Raw genomic sequence first — 12,896 nt, 5'->3', positions numbered from 1 at the left:
TTTTGTTAACAGGTAAATAATTTATAAATAGTTCTATGAGTGTATATGATATATGAGTGTTGTTGTAAGCACATGTTTAAGGGTTTGGTTGAATTTGTTTTTAGCAGCCTGAAGATGGGGGAAATCTCCCGAAACGTTGCGGATGATATTAAATAAACTATTGTTTTTTAATAAGGAAGAAATTATGTCATTCACTAAATCCTTTTAAATCTATAACTCTTTCAGCATAAAGGATTATTAAAAATTGGGAAATAAATTGAATAAATCAAAGTCGATGCATATTGTTTTAATAAACAAGAAAATCAAAAATCTATCGACTACGATGAATAACAAAGTGATCTTTATTCAAATTATAGCTTCACTTGATGTATCAAAAATGTATTTGTTCTTTGGCATAAATTCAGAATTTCTGTCTATAAGCTTCCTTTATACAAACCAGTCCTAATGCGGACTTATAGAATCCGATGGTGGAGATGCCTGAGGGATATCAACAACAAATAAAATAATTGATTTTTTTTTCTTTTGTTAATTATTGCTACATTTTTAGTCATCAATATATATATGTGTGTTTTTTTTTGTTTTTTTTTACGAGGGTCAGTGGAAATCTTCAAAAGACACGGATAGGCCCGTACCTATCCGTGTGTGGGATTTTTACCCACTAAAACCACCGCCCTACACCTGTTCATTCCTCTCCATGGGACCGCCGCTAGGCATTACTTCATGGAGGGAAATGGCTGAGTGCCGCCTCACATTCTTCGCATGGTTTTTACGTTTTCATGCTAGTTACGTCTTCTAGCCCTCTCTTCCTCTCTCAACCTCTTGAGGATACCGTGGTAAATATCTTCACTGTGTTCCAATGCACGTCTGATAGTAGCATATAGCTCATCACGTTCTCTGGTGTGACGTGTCATCCACACACTCTCTCCAATTCACTTCTTTCTGCTGCATATATATGTGTGTGTGTGTGTGTGTGTATATATACAAATACATACATACATCCCATGTGGAGTTACTAGTCTCCCATCGGGCGCCTCCCCCAGGTGGCGGATAGGGGGATTCTCACCAGATATGGCTGGAACCAGGGAAATAAAATACCCGGGGTGGACCAAAACTAGACTCAAATCCAGGCGTGACGGTTCCTAGAATAGGCAGTGCACTGGTCAATGCCTGTTCCTCAGGTTAGAGGCGGCTGTATTAATCCTGGCAGAAGGTATAAAATGCAAATTAAATATATGCAATGAAAGAGCAGGAGATTAGTCTTATGGTGTAGGGGGTAGGATCCCCAGTACCGGCATCTGACGAGAGCTAGCAAGCGGGCTCCCAGACATCGCAGATGGCTGTGACTAAAAATAAGTTGCAGAGAACACAGATGGCTGTGACTAAAAATAAGTTGCAGAGAACGCAGATGGCTGCGACTAAAAATAAGTCGAAGGCACTAAAGAAAGGAAGGGCAATAAGGCAAACTGAACAGCCAGTACCCTTGACATCCCGACTGGAGCCCGCCCGCAGAAGGGAGAAAACGAAGGCATCAGAGAAAGGAACAGCGTTGGATCAGCCCCAGCAGCACGTGGAAGATCATAAACCCCCTAAAGATGATCAGTGGCAGAGTTGTTAGAAGGAAAAAGGACACTAGGAAGGGAAAACGCCCACAACCACCAAGACCGGATGCCTTGATAATCAAAATTTCAGAGACCAGCACCTATGCGGATACTCTCCGGAAGGTCCGAGACGACCCTGCTCTGAAAGGCTTGGGTACAAATATCTCGAAGGTCTGAAAAAATAACGCAGGAAATCTACTGATTCAATTGGACCGGAAGTCTGGTGGCGCCCTGGAGACCATGAAGCGCACTCTTGAAGGTGCACTAGGAAATGACGCTCAAATTAGGGCGTGGACACAAGGGTCACTGATTGAAATTAGGGACTTGGATGCCCTCACGACAAAGCAAGAGGTTGCCGAAGCTCTTACAGCTCAATTCATTTAAAATTTTTCTGAGGTTAATGACTTCCATTTTGAATGAAATATTTATTAATTATTCATAACATTGTACAACGTTTCGGGACCACTGTCCCATATTCATGCACTTTTTTAAAACCTACAACAATAATAAAACTATCATAACACCAATCTTCATCATTATTTATTTTAATTTATACAATAATATTCACCTCATGATTTCATATGGGAAATCATGTCAACCATTTGTGCATCTTCACTTCTCCTTAGCACAGCCATTACTCTATATTTCCTACTACCTCTTTGGACCTTATCTCATGTCCAGTGTGCTGTTTGGTTACCTCCCTGTTTTTTACAAGTCCTGTTTTGTATTTAATATTAACTTAGTGATTTTTTACATAAACCTGTTTATTTCATCTGATTTTTATGTTTTTATTTTAAGTCTATTTATAATGTCGGCGTAATGTGTATTTAAGTGTTTAGTGTCAGTTTTATAGTTTACTATGTTTTGTATGTTTTTTGTTATGTATACAGATAGCTTCTAGAAATCTTCTGCGAGAGATTGTAGGGAGAGAGAGATCCAGTCCAAGCCTTCTTTGACTTACCTTGGGGTAAGGATCGATGATAGACTCCGGTTCAGAGAGCATATTCAGCGGGTGAGTGATAAAGCGGCTAGAGTAACCACCGCACTGTCACGTTTAATGCCCAACATAGGCGGACCCAGGAACAGCCGTAGGTTGTTGATATCCTATGTGGTCCCATCCATTCTGCTCTATGCAGCTGCAATATGGAAGTATGCGTTGGATACTGAGGCCTACAGAAGACCGATGGTGTCAGTGTATTGTAGGTGTGTACTAAGAGTGATGAGCACGTTTCATACAGTCTCATATGAAGCTGCTTGCATGGTGGCCAGGATGCCACCGATTGAGCTGATCGCAGATGAGAGGAGCCACTCTTATAATAGTGCTGACTATATTCCAAGAGACATATTAAGAAAGGAGACTCTAAGAAAATGGCAACATCTTGCGGATAGGCCCGTACCTATCCGTGTCTTTTGAAGTTTTCCACCGACCCTTGTTAAAAAAAAAAACAAGATACATACATACATTATGTACGTAAGCTGGTTGCTAATCACTTGATTCATAACCATATGCTTTAATGTTTTAATTTCACTATATTCAATTAGTAATCTATAGCAGCAGTTCCCAAACTTTTTCTGCCGCGGCAGAACCACTCTTTGTTGAAATCTTTGTTGAACTAAAAAAAAAAAAAAGCTCATGGTACCCTTTTTAAGCTAAAAAAAAATTTGCAGTACCGTTACTCAGGTAAAAAAAAAAAATGTCGAACAATTATCCTTTTAATATTTGCTGTATTAATTTTAATTTTTTTTTTAATGTAATATTTTGAGAAAGTCGCATTAGTTTGCAGTACCTCTACATATGCTGGATGCACCCCAAAGTGTCACAGTACCAACTTTTGGAACCGCTGATCTATAGTGTTGTGTAACTTTGTAAAAGATTAATTTTTTAGTAAGAAAAGGATTGTAAATCAATTGCTTCAAGTAATTTTGAGTAATACTGAATAATGTTCAGTAAATAAACCTTTGTTTTAGCTTTGGATTAACTTGTACTGATTTCCAAGGACACATACACATGTATATAATAACTTTATCACCTATTTCTTATTTGTCATATTACCGTACTGAATAAAGACCAGGGCTCTGTTCATTACTTAAATGTGGTTATGATATGCAGTTCAATAACCAACAAAACATATGATATTCCCTGTTTAAATGAAAATCTGATGTGTGAAATCTTTGGCTTTCCAACAGTATACTATACATTGATGATACTACTATTTTGAGAAATTTGTTTTTGATCAGGAAAAATATTTCTCCTTGTTTCTAATAAAGTTAATAATCAAATTCTTTTATGTTTTATGTTCAATTATTTTTTATTACTAATAACAATGAGAGATAGTTAATTATTTCTAATATAAAAAAGTTATAGGTCCTTTAGAGGAAACTATGTAGAAAATTTGGCATTCATATTACTTCAATAGGGATGAGACTTAGCTGAAATGAAGGGATATTTAATTTTAATGAGGTGTTAATAGTTGACTGTAGATAGATAAGAGAAACTGGTGTGGTCAGCTAAGATACACAAATAAACAAAACTTATTTATTTGAGCCGACATTTCAACCTGAATTTCAGGCCTCCATCAGAGCTGAAAAAACAAAACGAGATAACAACCTTAATTCAGAGAAACATAAAATAAAAAGGAACTAATAATAAACTAAAATTTGGAAATATACATAATAATGAAGTAAGTACATAATTGGTACTAATAGAAGATAGAATATAATATTATAAAGGTAAGAATTATACAAAATAAATTAAAAACAGACAGTGTTCAAGTAAATAAATATCTTGTTTTGTTTTTTTAAGCCCTGATGAAGGCCTGAAATTCAGGTCAAAACGTCGGACCAAATAAATAAGTTTTGTTATTTGTGTATCTTTGCTTACCATAATCCCGACTATCTCCTCACATTTAATTTTAAATATATATAACAATGTCGATCACAATCATTACAGACTTTTTTGAGAAAATGGTAAAATCAATAATATAAAGAGGCATTTTCAGTAAGTCAATTATAGCAAAAAAGTTGCTATCATATTCCAGGCACATACCTACCATAAATATCTAATTTCAGTTTCGTACATCTTTTCGTTTTTAATTATCAAGACAGACCACAGTTACACAGACTATTTTGCAAGACTAGATTATAAAGACTCAGGAGACCTTGAAACAATTATTTCTTTTGAAAACTCACATTTGAAATTCCATGATTGTAATACGTCCTCTTAATATAAATTATCTTAATATACAATAAATATAAAGGTAGGTGAAAGTAAAAATGATTCTATGACAAATTAATGGTTAATATTTTACACAAACATTTTCCAGCCTTATTATGACTTAAAATATCAGGTAAAATAGCAAACAATAATTAAATAAGATTGCAAATTTACTAAAAGTTACAAATTATTACCCTTGAAATACAAATAAAAAGTACTGAATTTAAGGCTAACATTGTAATTTACAATACTTTAAACTTAAGTTGTACAGTCTAGAACTAGAGTATGCCAATTAAAAACACAATTTATACCAAAAAGAGATTTAACTTCAGATGGTAAAATAACCAAGATTTTGTATGCTTAACAGTCTAACAACAGGTCCTCGGAAATGGACTATTATATAAAATATCTGGTCTGAACAAATATGAATCTACAGGTAAATTTAGGAGGCAACACAGTATGGCACTGCATTGGATGCATCCAGTGAACATACTGTAATTGCTTAAGTTCACATAATCTTTCATAACTCCTAAAATTCTGCTCTTCCCATATTAACACCCCTTAGTCTTGATGGCCTAATAAGGATTTTTTTTATATACTTATATATACGATAAACTAATAGAAAATTAAATTATCTGAAAAATGAAAAAGAAAAAAAATCAACTAAATCGGACCAATAGAAAGACAGTTAGGAAGGATAATATTCATTTTTTCTTTTAACATTATGCACACGGTAAGATGATATATAATCAAATTAACTAAAAATAGACAAAAATCAACTAAATAGGTCCTAAATGAAGTAAAGGAGCTGAAAAAAAAAATTATATAACTTTAGTATATCATTGGTCTGTATGTTTTTCAAGGTTATTATTGATTTGTTTCTTTTTGAAGAATAAGAAAAAAACGTTTCTCAATGTATTAAATAGGTTTATATCAACAAAAATTGTCAAAAACCCAATGAACCTTCAAGCAAAGGAGGAAAAAGCAAGTCATATTCATTTTATCTTAGTATACAAAGTTTAAATACATTTTTTGAAGAAATTAAAAATTTTTGAATTTGATTTATTTGATTTTTTCCCCTGATATCCACTGCTCATAACTCCTTTGTATTTTATCCAAATCCTATGTTCAGCTCTTCCAACTCATATTAACACCTTACCTTTTTATATGACTTAATCCACTTATTATTATGAAACAGAAGTTTAAAATAAAGAAAAACTTCTCAAAAGTTTAATTTTCCATCACGGGCTATAATTTGTTTGATTAGGTCTGGTTTGTGCCATTAGGTGTAGGAGTGTCTCTAGGGCCTTAAACCACTCCAAAGTTTGGTGCAGATTGGTTCAGTCGTGTTGGTGTTATTGCTGCTTTTTACGAATTAAAATTAAAATTTTGATGTAAAGCAAATATTTGGGGCAATCAAATTTTATTTTTCAATTATTTTTAAAATTTGTATTTAAGAGTTAAAATGGAGGTTAAAACTGAATCTGACTTTATTTTTTCTAAAAGACATTTCACTGGCCCATTATGTTTGTTAGAAGAACCATAGGTTTTTGGTATTTTTGAAATTTAAACTCAATTAATGCAACCAATAATATGCTTTTCTTATTCTACACAAACAAAAAAATCAATTGGTATATAATAACCTTGAAATCTTTATGGAACATAAGTACAAAACAATATAAAAAATTGGCTAAAGGGACGAACACATCTTCAATATTTTTGGATGTAGAATCATCAAACTAAGATTGGTTGAAATCAAAGATTCCTTCACTTCAGTGTTTTTTCATTAACACATATTGCTCGTGATATAACTCTAATGGACTTTGGATTGTCACATGTAGGTATAGATAGAGTAGATATTATGTTAAATTAAGGATTAAAAAAATATTAATTAAGTTAAAAATAAAGATTAAGGAAAAAAAAATTGATATTGCTTATAAAATATAATAAAAAAAAAATTAGGTTTGGCTTCTCATTGCATATTTGGTTTCATTTTATGTAACTAAAATATAAAAATAATGTATGTAAATTTTTAATTTTAACTAAATAGAATAATTGAAATCAAACTGTCAATTGTGTTCATTTAACATAAATACATGATTAAATAGTTAAGGATTGCCAGCTCTGGAAGTTTAATATTTATAGCGAACATATTTGCTTGAATTAGTGCACATAATATCTTACAAATATTACAATGCTGCTTTAAAATTAGATTAAACCTTTGTTTTGTTTTTCTTTAATTTACTAATGAGGTTAGTACTTTCAGTTCTTAATTCCGTTTGTCACCTATTCTTCTCTTTTGATTCTATAAAATCTTTGTGTTCCGTCACACCTCTCAATTTAAACATACTATTTACTTTGTATCTTCCCTAATCCAGTTTTAAACTAATTTTTCCTTTCTCTTACCTAAATATTCCATGTATAGTAAGAGGAAGTATTACAATTATACGAAATATTGAATTTGAGTTTTTGACAGAACTACACCTTTTGACAAGATTCCCTGAGTCTAAATAACCAAGTCTTGCAAAATAGTCTGTGCATGTGTGTATGTGTATATAGGCATTTGAAGTTGGGCATTTCAAATTTGAGTAAGTATTCAATTTTGCCCAAGCAAGTTCTGAAGTAAGATTATTTTGAACACTCTTTTCTTAGCCAACAAGGTACAGGTTGAATAGGTGCCTGGTCACACAGGCACTGAAGGCAATGAGAGAGCGGACTACTTCACCAGAAAGGGATTTCAGTCCGTTCCCTTTACACCCAACCTCATAAGTGGGGTTAGTCCTAGCCATGCAAAGAGACACATCAAAGCGATTGCTGAGGGTAAGGCTGGGTTATTTTGGAGGAACATCAGAAGACTAGGGCAGTCAAAGATGTTCCCAAAAGTATCCTGCACAAAAAAAAGTAACACATTTCTCAATATGGACAAGAGTACTTTAAGATGGGTGACAGGACTATATACAAAACACTGTCAGCTGAATAAACATTTCTATAAAATGAGACTGACAGAGTCACCAATCTGCAGGTTTTGCCTAAAGGATGATGAGACCATGTATCATATGCAGATGTGATGCATCGGCCAGGATACGATTCCTTATCTTTGGAAGAGACCGTATCTTAAATCCTAAACTTTGCGAGACGGTTGATCCGTAAATGTCATCCAGATTCACAAAGGCATCTGGCCTGCTTTGAACAGAGGAAAAAACAGTGTACAATAGGCTCTCAGTGGCCGTGGTACACTTATGCCAGGTTAAAAAAAAAATCACTACTTTAAATAAGTGAAAATGTATACCCAAAAAAAATGTTTCAACAAAATAAATACTTCAAAAGAAACAAAATTTAAGAAATGAAAAGGCTCACTTTAACATAAGCAGCTGGGAATAAGCCTCTTTGTCCTTGTTTATTTGTACCTTCCCACCAACCTTCTCCGACATCACGTCTTGTTACTGTTAAAATTTCTCCTTCAGAAATACTTAATTCAGCAGTGCCTTCTCCTTCAAAATCATATAGCGCCTGAACCTGAAAATAAGCATAAAAGAAAACATTAACTGAATAGATTCATAATAATACTAATATCATATGTTTAAGTGTATGGATTCCTTGTAAAACTAGTACACATTTTTTTAACACTAAGGATAATAAGCAGGAAAATATAGCCAACTTCTAATTAACTTTCCAATTGATTAGCATAATTGCCACCAATGACCCACATATAAGAAAAAAGGTTGTAGAAAGAAAACAAACCACATTATTTCATGAAAATGTGATCTGTCAATTAATTTAGAATAAGAGCAAGTAATGTTTAAAATGAGTTTGCGACTGTAGGTAAAATAATAAAGAAAAATTACATTTCTTCAAAATGATGAAGTTTTTATTGTTGCAATATTTAGGAAAAGAGATAATAGGGAATATAAAAACTATTAGCATACAGAGTAAAATATATTCAAAAGATTGCAGAGACGATTATATAGAACAGCAGAGCTCTTCTCGAGTGAGGAACAGTATGGATTAAAATGTGCCGAGGATCTTATATTTCTAATAAAAGAACTTTCAGAGAAAGGAATGGGAAGAGGCCAGGAGATCTACACTTACTTTGTAGACCTTAATAAGGCATTTGAAAGGATTAAAAAACAAAACAAAAAAAAAAGATATAACAAAAGCCATAGGAAAAGGAGTTGACAAAGGTCTTCATAAGGTAATAAAAACTCTCTTTATAAACCACAGAAATTTTAGGAATACATGTAGTAATATAAAAGAAGGTATCACAACAAAACAAATAAAAGTAATGTTATCTAGTTATATAGTCCTACAAAGAGCAAAACAAAAGATGAGACCCCATCAATTGGTCTGTGACCAAAGCACCATAAAACAAATTTTTACAAAAAAAAAAAAAATATTCCTTTATATAATATAACTTCCTCAAAAATAAACACTGCCAGCATAACCCTTCATATTTTATAAATAACATAATACATGAAGTCTATTGTTAACAAATACCAAGATTAAACGTCCAGTAGATACTAGGCCATGCTGGTATGTATAGGAATGAATGGGCTGATAAGCTAACAACACAAGGGACAAAAAGCACAAAAATGCAGTAAATTCAACAGGAAGGAGGAGAGTCAAACAACAAATTAGTACATAGGAGTCAGAAACAAAGGGCAAGGACCACTTCTCTATCCAACTCAAAGTTGGTAAGTAATAATGGTTCTATAATATAATAATACACAGGAAAAATATATCAAATTTAATAAGACTAAATATTAACGATGGCCACTTTAAAAAGAAAAAACTTGAGAAAATCAGTTGCTGTTGAAAAAAGTAATTTGTATGTAAAAATTAGTTATTCAATTTCTTAATTTAGTTTTTCTGGACTCAGTCACTTCTTTATTCTAAAAGTAGCTCCTCACTTGATGCCCAAGAAGATCCCATTCCAGAACTCAATCTCCTTTTCAAAATTACAGATTTTAGGAATCAAACCTCACATTCTTAAGCAGGAATGCTACCTGATACACAAAGGATAGTAAAGGAGCAAACAAAAAAAAGTTTCAACAGTTATGAATCTTAATGTGTACACTTACCTACTAATGTGAGGTAATGTAGAAATGAAACTGCAGAAATCACATAAAATATTACAGGAATCACATAACACTCATAAAACTTTAATCAAATGAAATACAATGGTTTTCCTTGAAAAAACATCGGGAAAAAAATTTTGCCCATGAAAAAATAATTTCAAACAAGTAAATCGTAAACAATGTGCTGACTCACCTTAATACAGAATAATTGACTCACATTTTCTGAACACTTTATATACCGACAACTAAACTTATACATTTATTTTCAAATTGAATCTAAAAATATACTCAAGGCTGAGCAGTTATTTTAAATATGTTATCTTAAACTAAGATAGAAACACTATACTACATTTAATAAAATTGGTAATATTACATCTAACTCAGCCGTTTATTATAGATTATCGATGACTATCGATATGTAATGCAACCATCACTGGTATCTTCACTTCTCATTGACCACCTTTAGTAGGACTACTGTGATCATGAAGGAGTCTGAATTTGTGAAAGAATCATGTTTAATAGTGGGTTCTCTGTTTTACTATTGATATAGTATATATACTGTGTATTAGACAATAAGAGTTTTCACGTAAATAGCTTGATTCATAAAAGAAATCTCAAGATTCACACCAACCTTTTAAGTTTAACTATAAAATGATCATAGTCTATCCCCAATGAGAATAAATAAACAAAACAAAAACCTATATTATGACTGATCATCACCAGTTCCTTTATTTAAATAATATTCCAGTAATGTAAATGGATCTCATAATGATCTTATCAGATAAAAATTCCAATTTAAATAAACTATCTAATTCATTTAATGCTAAACTTTACATGTCTTATAAACAGACATAAATTCATAATAATGCATTAATTTTAGAACTAAAACATAGATGTTCCATAATAGTTCAAATAAAAAAAAAAAATGTTAAATTGAAATTGTATTAAGTAATTTATACAGAGTTTTGACAGTTTTATATTAACAAACTAAAACAATGTTCCTGAATTTAAACGACTCATACATCACATCAATGATTCATACCTCATCTGTAATCTCACCAGTACAATATTGAAACAATGAAAAAACAAATTCATTAAGAATTTAAACATAACATAGCATACCTTGCATAACAACCCATAGCAGCACAAATGCAAAAATATTAGTACTAAGAAAACACAAATTACCTTATTAATACAAATCTGTTCCATGACAGTTTGATTATCTGTTACATAAATATATCCTCATATCAACAAACACATCCTACTCAAAAATAAATTTCAAAAGTTTTCATAAGTAATTTATAACATCAAAATATGAGAATGTAAAACTAAAATTGCAATGCTAAAGTTGTTAAACTGTGTATCAAATTGTTATGAGTGTATATTTATCAGGACATTAACATCTCTGAGATTAGATATAATTGTTGACATAAAAAAAACAACAGTATCATAACATCAGCTCAAAATTGTTATTAATTTTAAAATGACCGGCGATGTAGGCAACTATAGAAATTTGAATAGTACCTGTTCCATTGTGTTGAAGGCGGAATATCACTAATAAACTAGTAACAAACTTATAAAAGGGAAAAAACAAATAACTCTTTTTGAACAGAACAAAACAGAAGGCAACATTTACTGCTATAGGGCTTGTCAATTCGGTTTGAGATATCGATGTATAATGTATCTACAACGAGGTAATGGTAAAAACAAGTTTATCTAACATGACAAGCTACTTCAATGTACTAAAACCTAACGATTTCTTACTATTGGGTCATTTCATCTGTATTGTCCGTTTTTATTATTTTAGAAATTCAAATTGGAATTATTGGACTTTTATTATTTACTACCTTCATGTTTATAGATTATAATGAGCCGTTATTAATCCTCTCTTTTTTTCTTATAATATTTACTATCATTCCAATTGATTGCACATTGTTTAGTATGCTATCAAATATGACCTTAGAAACACGCGATTATCGAGTAATATTTTTTATGAGTACTTAAAGACTGAACTTTTAAGTGGCAGCAGCTGAAGCGTTATGAAACATTCAGTTTACTGTTTACTAGGAATAAAAGCGAGCCTTTTCTGGAAAGAATAGTCACGCGTGATGAAAAATAGATTGCATATGATAACAGGTGTAGGTAAGGTCAGTGATTAAATATCGACGAAAGAAAGGGGCACATGCCAAAAACAAATTTCAAACAAAAATTATTGATTTGTTTGTGGTGGTTCATAGCAGGAATAATTTATTTCTCCTTTGTACGCAGAGGTGAAACTATATCTACTCCTACTGCAGTGATATTGACATAATTTGTCAAAAAAAATCAAACTGCATTGGCTAATAGGAAGCGACCTACACTCTTGGATGACAACGCCAGACCTCATGTTTCACGAAATACAGTGAATAACCTAAACGAGCTATGTTACGAAGTTCTTTCACGCCCACCTTACTCACCAAACTTATCTCCAAAAGATTTCCATCTGTTCAGAAATTAGGATAAATTCCTTAAAGGTAAAATTTGTGATTCTCAGGTCAAATACGCATTTTCTGACTTCATTTATTCACAAAAACCTGAATTTTTGAGTTCTAGGATTGAAAAGTTCATAACACACTGGAAAAATAAATTAGAAAATGAGGGTAAATATTTTGAATAAATATGATTTGATTTCATAAAGTTTGTAGCGACAGCACTACCTGTTGGTCTAGACTGTAACTACTACAGCCACCAAAACCATATTGCCCTGCACGACGCAACCTACCAGCTAACAACGGAACTACGATGGCCATCAGACAAACGCTGTATAAATTTATCATTTAAATTAATAAATATTACAATTAAATCTGCTGATCCATTGAAAGCTAACGTCTTACACCTAGTATCTCTCGAAGGCGTTTAATAGCCCAGAGACTTGACTAGGCAAGAATTGTAAGGCCTAAGTGAGAATTCCTACTTCCTCTGGATCTCTCCTCCTTCCTAAACCTTCTCTCCTGTCGTAAGACCCAGCGA

At 32.4% G+C, this 12,896-nt stretch overlaps 1 protein-coding gene across 2 annotated transcripts in view; it reads right to left on the bottom strand.

Annotated features, from left to right (window-relative positions):
- The window catches only part of SH3PX1 (sorting nexin 33-like protein SH3PX1), a 30,899-nt gene extending 19,353 nt beyond the window's left edge, over positions 1-11,546 (bottom strand). The window contains exons 1-2 of one of the 2 annotated variants that reach the window (XM_014430347.3): positions 11,412-11,546; positions 8,170-8,328 (exon numbers count right to left, since the gene is read on the bottom strand). In XM_014430347.3, coding sequence (XP_014285833.1) covers positions 8,170-8,328; positions 11,412-11,420 — 168 coding nt within the window. In that variant the 5' untranslated portion in view covers positions 11,421-11,546. Of the gene's footprint in view, positions 1-8,169; positions 8,329-11,072; positions 11,262-11,411 lie in introns of those variants that run through there. The other variant, XM_014430346.3, reaches the window with a different exon arrangement.
- Positions 11,547-12,896: the final 1,350 nt, after the last annotated feature.

Source organism: Halyomorpha halys, unplaced genomic scaffold, assembly GCF_000696795.3.
Source record: "Halyomorpha halys isolate HHAL.00 unplaced genomic scaffold, Hhal_1.1 Scaffold879.1, whole genome shotgun sequence".
In the NCBI taxonomy this organism is placed as follows: domain Eukaryota; kingdom Metazoa; phylum Arthropoda; class Insecta; order Hemiptera; family Pentatomidae; genus Halyomorpha; species Halyomorpha halys.
This window is presented reverse-complemented; position numbering and strand designations above follow the sequence as displayed.